The sequence below is a fragment of the Mastigoproctus giganteus genome, chromosome 4 (assembly GCF_048544385.1).
Source record: "Mastigoproctus giganteus isolate SK-2022 chromosome 4, ASM4854438v1, whole genome shotgun sequence".
NCBI lineage: Eukaryota > Metazoa > Arthropoda > Arachnida > Uropygi > Thelyphonidae > Mastigoproctus > Mastigoproctus giganteus.
In genome coordinates, this window is record NC_143578.1 from 45984205 (window position 1) to 45998131 (window position 13927).

A 13927-nucleotide genomic window follows, 5' to 3' on the forward strand; every position below is an offset into this window, starting at 1 on the left:
GAAAAAACTTGGGTAATGTTAAAGCTGAACTGGCAATTTTCTACCTGGAAAAACAGACTGTTTAAAGAACAGAGTAGAAACTCTCCAGTGTTTTGCAAATTCTGCTTCTAATTTTGTTGTCAGATTCACAACAAATGCACTAATCAATATTATGCAAACTCCGTCTACTATATCAGTGTCTGTTATACAAGCACTATCTGCTGCAGAGGGTATCTGATAATGTCACATCTGTCATTCCATTGTTCAGCCATGAGGGGCAGCCTGTCTGTGGATCCTGTCTGATTAATGAAATTTGAAATAGCTCAAATCTTTCAAATATAAAATTTTATGAAAATTTGTTCATGAAAATCAATTTATTGGGAGTAAGTTGTTACACGTGGAGGGAAGGACATGCTAAAGTTAATAGGTACTTTTATGCATTTTGCAAATGCACCTGAAAATCATTCTATGGTGAGGCTGATTTTTTTTAAGTGCAAAAGGATTTCATAACCATGCTAAATTATCATTTTTAGATTTACAATGAGGGGAAACTACTTTTTGACATTCAGTCAATAATAAAATGAGGTCATATACTATTATACCTATTTCGGCCTAACATTCCAGGAATTCTTATCTACATTACAGATGCTGCAACACTGAATGCAATCTGACCACTAGTTTGATACTAGAAGCCAATGAAAGGAAAATCGCAAGCACTATATTATTAGAGTCAAAATCTTAACAACTTTCACAATATAAAATTTATCTATATGAAAATAAATAGACTGACTTTCTCTTATCTCTAAACTTACCTTCATTTTAGATGCTTTGCTGCCACTCCTAACTACACCTTCTTCAAAAGATAATTCATGTTCCCTGATGACGGCTCTACTATCTTTATCACCTATATATGTTACAATATAAAAATCAGGAGCCCATATCTCAAATTCTCTCTCCCAATTTATTATTGTTGATAATGGAGCACTTACAAGAAATGGTCCTCGACAATGGCCCTAAGAGGAGAAATGGGAGGAGAAAAAATCTTTATGCAATAAAATGCGCCTGTAAGTGAATTAAGAAAAATTTTGTAACTTAAATTAAACCAATAAGTAATTACAGTAAAATCCTGATTATCCACAGTGGTTGAAAAATAATTTTCTTGCATAACTGAAACCTCTGGATAGCAGACAATATGAAATAAAAATATGTAAATGTGGCAATAACATAAATTTATTTGCATACACATGTATTCATATTTCTAAAAGTATACTACAGCACGAGAAGATTTGGACATAAAATTTAATATCAACATTATTTTTTGAAAAAGGAAAGCAATGAAGTCTGCTTTTTAATTTGACTTCCTATAAGGTATCACATAAAGCAAACTAATTAAATGGTATCACATTTCTAAGCACCATCTTATCAACGAGAGCTATGTTTCCTTGTTGTTCCATTCAGATTGGTAGAAAATAATTAAAGTTAAAACTTTGGTACCTTTTTCATGTCTACTGATGAGCTGAAGTTTTTGTACAATAGAAAGAACAATTATTTTTCTATTTTAACATAATGGATGTACATTGATATAAGTAAAAAAATCAAAAAAAATCAGAAGAATGTTAAAAATTAGCCATACAGTAGTGAAATTGAAGGATTACTGAAATATGACTAGAGTGAGATAGCAGGCAGAAAACAAAGATGGGGTAGGGATGAGGTTCCTGAGAAATTCAAGGGTCGCGTCTACAGGAACAATTTAAAAAAAAAAAAAACAATGGCTGTAATGGATTCTCCATATTTCTTTTTTTTATCTGACTTAGATCTCCAAGCCACAGCTATCTCACTTAATCCACCATTGGATAATCGAGAATCTACTTTACAATACTACTGCCTCAGAAATGCCCATCAATCATGTATAGATTGAAATATTCTTTAAAGTTAATATGTTCCTTGATTCCTTTATTATATTTGCATTACTGTATTTTTCAAACCTATCATATAGTTCTCCCATCTAGAATATAGTAAAGGACACGTAAAAAGGGATATTCCATAAAGCAAACTAATTATAAGATGATTTCAAGTAATTTTCAGGTTAAAATTATATATTGGTTTCCCAGGTCAACTATTAGAAACATCCATACGACACAATGAATGCCGAGAACAGTCTGCTTTCTCTACTCAAACAAATAAACTGCATATGATACAACAGGGAGTTCCCAAGGTCCTGTTAAATAATACAGAATGAGACACAAGTAAGAGCCTAAAAATTCTTTATGGCTTTGCATTTGTATACAAAAAGCACCATATACCCACTTCTGCATTTATTTTTGATAGAATTTGGTTTTGGCTTTCAATGTATAAGTTTAGCTTTTTTGAAGGAACATATACAGACAGAGATATACTTCTATTTGTGCTTTCAATGTATAAGTTTAGCTTTTTTGAAGGAACATATACAGACAGAGATATACTTCTATTTGTGCTTTCAATGTATAAGTTTAGCTTTTTTGAAGGAACATATACAGACAGAGATATACTTCTATTTGTGCTTTCAATGTAATAGTTCCTCTATTTCGTTTACTCTCTGTCATTAAATTATTATTTAGTGTGCTACCCCCCTCCCCCCGAAACCAGCAGTTTTCTGAACCCTAACACTACCTTGATAGCATTGGCAAATATTCTTGCATTCCTGCAAGTATATCATGTTTTCATAAAAACAGTCTTTTTTAATGAATGTATGCCATGCTGTGAAAAATTTATCATGCGCACTTTAGAGCCTCCAGGCCTGAATTAACTGATAAGCAACCATCATGAATTTCCTCCTATCCAGCGTGACCAAATTGGGACACTTTCAAATTCATTCTTAACTAGCACCTTTTCTCAACGTTATCTCTGATTCTCTATAAAAGCATTACCAATGGTTGCTTAATGCAAAAATTCTCAATATCACTTGAATCCTTAGAAAAAAAAAATAAGGTCAAGAATACTATGTACCCCTGTGCCTATGATATTTTAAAAAGACATGAAATATCTACCGGTACTTCCTTGCTAGCTTCTAATGTACAATCCTGGCTACCTGGTCTTGTCTACAAGTGTACTCCATCTGGGTGATCACCCTGCATCCCACAATGATGTGTTCAATCATTTCTGAGGCTAGGTAGCATCGCCGGCATGTGTCATCTGTCATACCAGGCTCCTTAGCAATGTACTTTCTATAGTTCCTGGTGTTGATTACCTGGTCTTGGATGGTAGTAGCAGTAGTAGCAGTAGTGGCATGTGATGCAAGAAAGCAAGTGTATGAGCTTATGCAGCATCAGCCAAAAAAAAAAAAAAAAAAAAAAAAAAATCACAGCATTCCCTCCAAATGCCTGTCCAGTTCCTCCTTAAATTTATTTAACCTATCAACCTCCACAACGACAGATGAAAGTTTGTTCCAGCAATTAACCACCCGCTGGCTAAAGGCAAATTTCAGCACATCTATTCTACATCTATCTTTTCTTAATTTGAATTTATGCCCCCTTAGGTTCGTAATCTGAACAAGTGGAAGGATCCCATCAGAATTCAGCGTGTTAAACCCATTCAAGGCCTTAATACATCTCAATCAGATAACCGTGCAGGTGCCTAGTCTCCAGCCACTAATGAATCCTTCAGTCTCAGGAAAGAGCATCTTGCTTGTGAGCCATGCGTTGGAAGCCATTTTATCTAAGTAAAATGGAAGTCATTGCAGTGTCTGACATGGAGTGTCTTCTTTGCCCATCTTTCTATCTTCGTTTGTTCCATCTGGGTGTTCCGTCTGAGCCAGAGGGTTCTCCTCGCTTAGGTTTCATGTAGTATACCATTTGTCTATCTTCACTATGGCCTGGTACAGTGATGCTGTGTGTTTCTGGAAGTCATCCTTCAGGTTCTCAATTGCTTTCTTCTGTTGCTCAATGAGGTCTGTCAAGCCTCTTCCTCCTCTCCAAGCTATGATCAGTCTCACCACAGATGACTTCGGGTGATGTTAGCAGATCTTCGTCATCACTGTCCTTGTCTTTTCATGATCTCCTCCAGATCAGCGTCACACCATTCTGTAATCCTGAAAGAATATGTTAGCAGTGGGATGCATGTTTATGGTTTTTACTGTATTCCCTCCATTTAGCTTTGCTTTGAGCAGGCTTTTGAGTCTCTGATGGTATTTTCTGATCAACCAGGCCTTGATCTCCTTGTGCCCTAACTGCTGAGCTTACATCATCCCCAGGTATTTGTAGGTCTCTCACTCTGCCACGGCTTTAATCTCTACCAGTCTGCAACTGGTAGTTATTATTATTATTATTAGCCATATGGTGCAAGGAAGCCTGAGGCTTATGCTGCACCAGCCAAAAAAAAATTTGAGTTACCCTAAGAAAGAGAGAGCAAGAGTCAGAAGTAGAAGGGAATCACCAGAAAGAGAAGAATGATATATCCAGCTCAGGACCCTGGGTGTGGCAAGCCCATACTCACTAGATGTGAGCCCCTAGTTTCGGCTGAATAAATTCCCCTGATGCAATCAATGGGTCTTGCATTTGGCTAGTCCAAATTCCATGCTGATATCATTGTTGAATTCTTCAGTTAACCAGAGTAGCTGTTGGAGTTGCGTCTTGGTTGCTGCATTGAGCATGATATCAACCATGTATATTGGGTGGGAGAGGGCATACAGGTTTTTTCTTCCTTTTTTGTGGGTGTATCCATACTTGCTGTTATTGAGCATGTTGGATAGTTGGTTGAGTGCTAGCCAGAACTAGAGTGGGCTCAAGGCATCTCGCTGAAAGATTCCTCTCCTGGTGGAGATTGGTCTCGTTGTGTTGCATTTGACCACGATGGTGGTACTCCATTTTTACCATGGTTGCTTCTAGGAAGTTTGTCACAGTCAGATTGACTTTTTAGATCTCCAGCATCTCTGTTTTCCAGCTATGAGACACGAAGTCTAAGGCCTTGCAAGTAATCGATGTAGGCCATGTACAGGTTGTGATGATTCTTATAGGCTTGCTCTATAATTCTCCCCAGACACGATAGGAGGGAGTATATGATGAGAGCCTTGTCGATCAATTCGGCCTGGAAAGATTGTGTAAGGCTCAAGGGGTAGAATTTTTTTCAGCCTGGACTGTACTTGTTAACAGGAGAGATTGCTTCTACAGGGATGGGATACACTTAAATAGAAAGGGTGCAAGAATATTTGCTGATGCTATCGAGGCAGTGTTAGGTGGGTCAGAAAACTGCTAGCTTGGGGGGATACAAAGACGAATAGATTAACAGTAGCCACTGGCAGAGGTGAAAGAGCTTCTTGCACTGCTTCTATTGGAATGAGCAGAAGAATGAAAAACAAGATTCAGGATATTTCAGAGACTGCTGGGAGTCATTGCGGTACAAGTAAACACATGGATTGTGTTAGGGTAGCTAAGAATAGAAATAGGTGCATGTATACTTGCGTGTACACCAATGCTAGGAGTTTAGTAAATAAATTTGATGAATTTGAGGTATTGCTCAAAACATCAAAGGCAGATATTGTTGGGATATCAGAGACTTGGTGTCACACAGATATAAGGAATGCAGAACTGGAATTTGGGGAGTACAACGTCTACAGAAAGGATAGACTGGATAGGAAAGGAGGAGGGGTTATGCTATTAGTTAAGAAATACATAAAATCCAAGAAAGTGAAGCCAGTGGACATCGCTGGACAGTGCAGTGTCGAGTCAGTTTGGTGTGACATAAGCATTGGGATATCAAAATTGAGAGTAGGAGTGTGCTATAGGCCTAATGACTCTGATGAGTATAATAAGAAACTGTACAGGGAAATAGAGTGGGCCAGTAAATCAGAGAGTCTTATAATGGGAGATTTTAATTTCCCAGATATTGACTGGAGTTTGGGGGATGGTCACTCACACACTAGCAAGGCTTTTGTGGATTTATTGGATGATTGTTTTCTACATCAGCATGTTCGGGAGGCAACTAGAGAGAGGAATACTCTTGATTTGATTATCAGCAGTGATTCTTCATGCATTAAGAATCTGCAGATAAATGAACCACTAGGTGGCAGTGATCACAGTGTGCTGAAGTGGGATTAACTCACAGAGGTAACTACCATTAGGGGTAAAGGGAAGAGTTATTGCTTTCGTAAATGCGACTACGATGGACTGAGACAGTATGTAAATTCTATACAGTGGGACCAACTGATGATGTTACCAACAGCAAATGCAAAATGGGAAGCATTCAAAGAACTTATCTTGGAAGCTACTAGGCTTTACATACCAACTAAGAAATATTGTTCAAGGTTTAGGCCTAAATGGATGTCAGATGAACTGATGAGGCATATGGCAGAGAAGAAACATGCATGGGATACATATAAATTAACACGTGACACAGAAACCTATGATAGATACAAGTTGATCTGTAACCAAGTTACAAAGGAGGTTAGGCAGGCGAAGGCAGATTACGAGAAATCTTTGGCAAGGGATGCAAAGAAAAACAGCAAAGAGTTCTTTACTTATGTAAACTCTAGAAGGAAGGGGATGAATCAGATTGGTCCACTTGATATCGATGGGTCAACTGTTGATGATCCTGCTCAGGTAGCTAACAAACTAAATGAATATTTTGCATTGACATTCACACATCAGGAGTTATTTAGCGAGGGGAAAGCCAGAGGTGTATTCAACTCTAGCAGTAAGCTAGAGAATCTTGTAATAACTGAGAGTAAAGTGGAGAAGAAACTGTTGAAGATAAACACAAGAAAGGCACCCGGGGTGGATGGGATCTATCCAGTTATATTAAAGGAGGCAGCAGAGGAAGTAAGCAAACCCTCAGCCATAATTATGAGAGCTTCCTTGGACTCAGGGGAGGTACCCGCAGACTGGAGATGTGCAAATGTGACCCCAATTCACAAAGGAGGATCAAAGGCTGACACAAGCAATTATAGACCTGTGAGTTTAACTTCTGTTCCAGGAAAATTAATGGAGGCACTAGTTAAAGAAGCACTGCAGGATCATTTAGACTAGACTTCAGTTATAGCTTGGACGCAGCATGGTTTTTTTAAGGGGAAGTATTGCTTGATCTCCGTAGCCGAGTGGGCAGGAGCGGGAGTGCAGTAGCACACGCTCTTTGAGTAGACCGGGGTTCAAGCCCCTGACAGCTGAATACGGTCGATCTGCCAACCCACACTGGACCAGCGTGGCAGATTATGGTCCATTTCCCTCAGCATGAATTGTTGAGGAGGCTTTCATCCTGCAGTGGATTGATAATGGCTGCAATTTACTTTTAGTTTTACTTGTCTGACCAATTTGATTGGATACTATGATGCAGTCACAAAGGAACTGGATGCAGGGAATAACTTTGATAATATATATTTGGATCTTAGAAAGGCTTTTGATACTGTTGCACATGGAAGACTGCTGCAAAAATTGGAGCAGTGTAACATTGGAGGCAAATTGCTGCTGTGGATAAAGGGGTGGCTGAGGGGGAGAAGACAGAGAGTGGTAATCAATGGACACTGCTCATCATGGACTAATGTTATTAGTGGAGTCCCTCAGGGCTCAGTGTCGGGTCCATTATTGTTTTCTGTATTCACTAATGATATTGATGATGGTATATCAAGCTTAATGTCGAAGTTTGCAGACGATATAAAGGTAGGCAGGGTTGTCAAGGACACTACTGACACTATGCTGCTGCGGCAGGATCTGGAAAGGTTGAGCAGATGGGCTGAGAGGTGGCTGGTTGGTTGAGTTTTATTGGCGCATCAGCAACTATGGCTATAATGCGCCAAAACCTTGTCATAAAAGGTAAAAAAGTTTCAGTGACCTACTGAATTAGGTCACTACGTCAGGTTATAAAAACAAGTATAAACTGTAACAGACAAATATCAGTAAATAAGTAACAATGGAAAATCTTAAAATAATAAGATTTTTAAATATGATTAAAAAGGTTTACTGATTTTAGGAAATTATAAATAGCAGACACATGGTCATTGTCGGATAAAATCTGACTGAGTGTATACGGCTCAGTCAGATGGTTAAAAGCGGTAAAACGAGCATTTCTAAAACTGGTACAGTCAACTAAAACGTGTCTGATTGTTAAGATTGTGCCACAGGACACACACATAGGAGGGTCATCAGCCCTCAGCTGAGAGGTGGCAAATAAAGTTTAACATTGACAAATGTATAGTACTACACATAGGAAACAGCAACGCCAGAGCAACGTATCAACTCTGCGGTACTACACTGACAGTGGTGGAGAATGAAAAGGACCTGGGGGTAATTGTGCAGGAAGATATGAAGTTCTCTGAGCAGTGCAGATGAGCTGCAAGAGTAGCTCATGGTGTCTTGTCAATGATATATAGGAATTTTTCTAGCAGGGATAAGGAGGTGATTATTCCCTTGTATAAGGCAATGGTCAGGCCACACCTAGAGTACTGTATACAGGTCTGGAGGCCTCATTTCAAGAAGGATGTAGAGCTGCTGGAACGAGTACAGAGAAGGGCAACAAGATTAGTGAATGGAAAAAAGGGGTGCTCTTACGAAGAAAGGCTTAAGTTTTGCAAATTACAGTGTCTGGAGACTAGGCACCAGCGAGGTGATCTGATAGAGGTGTATAAAGCATTGAATGGTTTGAGCATGCTCAATGCTGATGGGATTCTTCCTCTCGCTCAGAATAATCACCTGAGAGGGCATAAATTCAAATTGAGGAAAGACAGATGTAGGATAGACGTGCGGAAATTTGCCTTTAGCCAGCGAGTGGTTGGTTGGTGGAACAGACTTCCATCCCTTGTCGTGGAAGATGATAGCCTAAATAAGTTTAAGGCTCAGCTGGACAGGTATTTTGAACGAACAGAGGGGTGAAGTGGAAGTGGTTTTTTTTTTTTTTTTTTTGGCTGATGCTGCATAAGCTTGCTTTCTTGCATCAAATGCCTCTACTAATGCTAATGCTAATAACTGTAGCATCAGTGGTTAATTACTCCTTGCATCCCTTCTGGCCATGATGTTCTGGCTCTCCAAATGGCCTGATATCTTCTTAGTTATGCAACTAGTCAGGATCATGCACATCACTGGGAGACAGGTGATTGCCCGTATTTCGCCAGGTTTTTTGCATCTTGGTCCTTAGCCTTCAGGTGTGTGATTCCTTGAGTAAGAAACTGGGATTGCCTCTGGGTGAATTATCGTCCATGTGAACTGCTCTGCTAGGTGTTTGCGTGTGACAGTAAGCTTCTTGTAGCAGTAGTTGTGGATGTTATCTATTCCTGGGGTTCACCAGTTGTGGGACTTCCTGATCGATTGTTGTACTTCTTCCTCCCAAATCTCCCATCTCCTGTATGTCCTTTGTTCTCTTCCATTCTAGTTCTACCCAGAAGGTTCGGCTGTTATGTCTTATTTCATTGCCCCATATGTTGCCCCAAAGGACCACCTGAGCAGAAGGCTCCTCAGTCATCTTCTGCTCAGGTGATATGTTGCCATCTTTCCCGTCTTGTCGAAGGCTCTTTGGTTTTCATTGAAGATTCTGTTGTTTATTTCCCTCTGGGAGGTGTCATTGTATTGCCACAGTCTCTTGCTGAGTGCGAGGAAGTTCCGCTTTAGCGTGTCTAAGCATTCTCCTATTCTCTGATTTTTGGTCTCGAATTTGCTGTGGACGTTGTCTCTCTTGAGGATGCTCTTCACTTTTCCAATCAACTTTTTACTCCTATTACCCCATTGATACTGGATAGATTAGCCAATATTGATTCTTAATTCTTCTATTTTCTGCTGAAGCCTTCTTTCCCAAGCAGGCGGTTCCTAGTTTTTTTTTTCGGCGCCTCCGTAGCCAGGTGGGAAGGAGCAGCAGTGCGTAGCACACGCTTCTTGATTAGACCGGGGTTCGAGCCCGTCACCACCAAATACGGAGGATGCGGAAAGGTTAAGATATGACCACCGCATATCCTGGAGCAATATGGCCTTAGTTGCTAATGCTCCTAAAAACCAAACAACAACATCCTAGTTTTTTCATTTCTTCTGGTCTCTCGTATCTCTTTCCTTGATCCTAGTGGCTGTTACAGCAGCGAAGTATATGGCTGTGTGGATAGGTTCCAGTGTTGCACAATTTTGTTGAGTTAATTTGGTATTATTTGCCAATTGAGGTGGCCTGCAACTTGCCACAGGATTCTATTAGATCTCTGCTTTGGTTTGGTGTGGGTCTTTATGGAATCCATTCCCTCAAATTCTGTTAGGGCCTTCTTCTACTCATCTTTTATTCTGGATATCATGACCTCATCTGTTTCTAATCCAGCTGCTCTGGGTTGTAGTTATTCTTGTTCTTCCTCATCTGGTTCCATGCTCTCCATATTATTTGTTCTTTGTAGTTGGGGCACTCATATCCTGCTTGATTTTTTCCAAGACTGCAGCTGCTATCAGGTTCTTCATGATGATGCTCCTTCTCTGGTCTGCTATTCACTGACCTGAACATCCAGGGAATTATAAAATATATATCATAAACTAGAATGGATTAAAAAATATTAACGATAAAAGATTCAAAACTTACCTCCTTGTAGAGAGCATATAAGAAAACAATAGTTTGTATTGTTTTGCCAAGACCCATTTCATCTGCAAGGATAGTATCGGTGTTGTTTGCCCAAGAAAAACGTAGCCAATTTACTCCTTCTAACTGGTATGGATGAAGTTCATTTCCTGTAACATCTACAAAAGGGGGCTGTCTATCATACTTCTTTTTTGGCTGCAAAAATTAAGGTAAAATTATAATTTACTTTTTTATATGGTACTATGCATAACGGAAATGAAAGAAATAAATATAATTTTACTGTGAGTGCCACTGCTTATGTTTAACCTACTGGCAGTTAGATGGAAAGCATATACAGGATTGATACTTTGAGGGTAATTTTGACCCTGTTTGACAGAAATTTCCCATATTTTTAATATCAAAATTATGTTAAAAAAAAATACCTTGGAAAACATTTTGTTTACTCCTGAGTGAATTGAATGGTTTTCAAGTGGGAGAAGCAGGAGTCTTTTTGGACCCCCCCCTACACAACTTCCTAAGCAACAGCAGGTTAAACAAATTTGCAACATGCAAAAATATGTGAAATTTAAAAAAAAAAGAAAAGGAAAAAAAAACACTGAATGAAATCAAAAACATACCTCTAGGTGAGAAGCAGTAACAATATGGCATATAGTTGTGATTTCACAAAATTGCCACTGCTTTGGGTGAGGGTTAATAACAGTGTTCAAGTAGATAATCTAAATAAATTTGCTCACAAAATCCACAGCATAATATAAATGTCAGAATAAATTTTGCATACATGAAGTGAAAGAAGATTAGAGAAGTGAAATCAGGAACTCATATATAAACATAAAATATGCATAAAAATCATATGAAAGTGAAGACAACAATGGGTAAATAATTAACAAATTACTAAGGAGAAAATACGGAACAAAAAATAAAATTTGGCATTTAAAGCAACTTATATGTTGTAAAATATAAGTTGTTGGTTACTCTATTGTCAGGGAAATGGGGAACATGCTTTGTAAAAAGGATAGGTGGAACAGGTCCAGGGTATGTCTGCCAGGGGCAAAGGTTGATGACGTTGTAGAGCAGATATCATCTTTTAAGGGCACAAAAGGTGATATAGTTGTACACGTTGGCACTAATGATATTAAGAGTAGGAGACCGGCAGAATTACTTAACAAGTACAGGTCACTGTTGAAAAAAACCCGTGAATTAGGGCTCAATTTGAAAGTGTATGCAATTCTGACCAGACACGATAGGAGGGAGTATATGATGAGAGCCCTGTCAATCAATTCGGCCCTGGAAAGATTCTGTAAAGCTCAAGGGGTAGAATTTTTTTCAGCATGGTCTGTACTTGTTAACAGGAGAGACTGCTTCTACAGGGATGGGATACACTTAAATAGAAAGGGTACAAGAATATTTACTGATGCTATCGAGGCAGTGTTAGGTGGGTCGGAAAACTGCTAGCTTGGGGGGATACAAGGACTAATAGATTAACAGTAGCCACTGGCAGAGGTGAAAGTGATTCTTGCACTGCTTCTATTGGAATGAGCAGAAGCCTGGAAAATAAGATGCAGGATATTTTAGAGACTGCTGGGAGTCATTACGGTACAAGTAAACACGTGGGTTGTGTTAGGGTAGCTAAGAAAAAGAACAGGTGCACTTATACTTGCGTGTACACCAATGCTAGGAGTTAGGTAAATAAATTTGATGAATTTGAGGTATTGCTCAAAGCATCAAAGGCAGATATTGTTGGGATATCAGAGACGTGGGATATCACACAGATATAAGGAATGCAAAACTGGAATTTGGGGAGTACAACGTTTACAGAAAGGATAGACAGGACAGGAAGGGAGGAGGGGTTATGCTATTAGTTAAGGAACACATAAAATCCAAGGAAGTGAAGCCAGTCGACATCGATGGACAGTGCAGTGTCGAGTTAGTTTGGTGTGACATAAGCATTGGGAGATCAAAATTGAGAGTAGGAGTGTGCTATAGGCCTAATGACTCTGATGAGTATAATAAGAAACTGTACAGGGAAATAGAGTGGGCCAGTAAATCAGAGAGTCTTATAATGGGGGATTTTAATTTCCCAGATATTGACTAGAATTTGTGGGTTGGTCACTCACACACTAGCAAGGCTTTTGTGGATTTATTGGATGATTCTTTTCTACATTAGCATGTTCGGGAGGCAACAAGAGGGAGTAATACTCTTGATTTGATTATCAGTAGTGATTCTTCATGCATTAAGAATCTGCAGGTAAATGAACCACTAGGTGGCAATGATCACAGTGTGCTGAAGTGGGATTTACACAAAGAGGTAACTACCATCAGGGGTAAAGGGAAGGGTTATTGCTTTCGAAAAGGCGACTATGATGGTCTGAGACAGTATTTAAATTCTATACAGTGGGACTAACTGATGATGTTACCAGCAGCAAATTCAAAATGGGAAGCATTCAAAGAACTTATCTTGGAAGCTACTAGGCTTTACATACCAACTAAGAAATACTGTACAAGGTTTAGGCCTAAATGGATGTCAGATGAACTAAAGAAATATGGCAGAGAAGAAAAATGCATGGGATACATATAAATTATCACGTAGACATAGAAGCAGGCATATAACCAAGTTACAAAGGAGGTTAGGTAGGGCCAAGGCAGATTACGAGAAATCTTTGGCAAGGAATGCAAAGAAAAACAGCAAAGTGTTCTTTACTTATGTAAATTCCAGAAGGAAGGGGATGAATCAGATTGGTCAACTTGATATCGATGGTTCAACTGTTGATGATCCTGCTCAGGTAGCTAATAAACTAAATGAATATTTTGCATTGACATTCACACATGAGGAGTTATTCAGCGAGGGGAATGTCAGAGGTGTATTCAAGCTAGATAATCTTGTAATAACTGAGGGTAAAGTGGAGGAGAAATTGTTGAAGATAAACACAAGAAAGGCACCTGGGGTGTATCGGATCTATCCTGTTATATTAAAGGAGGCAGCAAAGGAAGTAAGCAAACCCTTAGCCATAATTATGAGAGCTTCCTTGTACTCAGGGGAGGTACCCAGAGACTGGAGATGTGCAAATGTGACCCCAATTCACAAAGGAGGATCAAAGGCTGACACAAGTAATTATAGACCTGTTAGTTTAACTTCTGTTCCAGGTAAATTAATGGAAGCACTGGTTAAAGAAGCACTGCAGGATCATCTAGACAAGAATTTAGTTATAGCTCAGACGCAGCATGGTTTTGTTAAAGGCAGGTCTTGCCTGACCAATTTGATTGGATACTATGATGCAGTCACAAAAGAACTGGATGCAGGGAATAACTTTGATATCATATACTTGGATCTTAGAAAGGCTTTTGATACTATTGCACATGGAAGACTGCTGCACAAATTGGAGCAGTGTGGCATTTCAGGCAAATTTCTGCTATGGATAAAGGGGTGGTTGAGGGGGAGAAGACAGAGAGT

The 13927-nt window shown here is 39.2% G+C and overlaps 1 protein-coding gene across 3 annotated transcripts in view; it reads right to left on the minus strand.

Moving 5' to 3' along the window:
- Positions 1 to 13927, minus strand: part of LOC150086692 (ATP-dependent chromatin remodeler CHD5-like) — a 683856-nt gene that overhangs the window by 303677 nt on the left and 366252 nt on the right. For all 3 annotated transcript variants that reach the window (XM_090372691.1, XM_090372693.1, XM_090372692.1), the window contains 2 exons: positions 10483 to 10674; positions 792 to 992 (listed from right to left, as the gene is read on the minus strand). In XM_090372691.1, coding sequence (XP_090228817.1) covers positions 792 to 992; positions 10483 to 10674 — 393 coding nt within the window. The remainder of the gene's footprint in view (positions 1 to 791; positions 993 to 10482; positions 10675 to 13927) is intronic.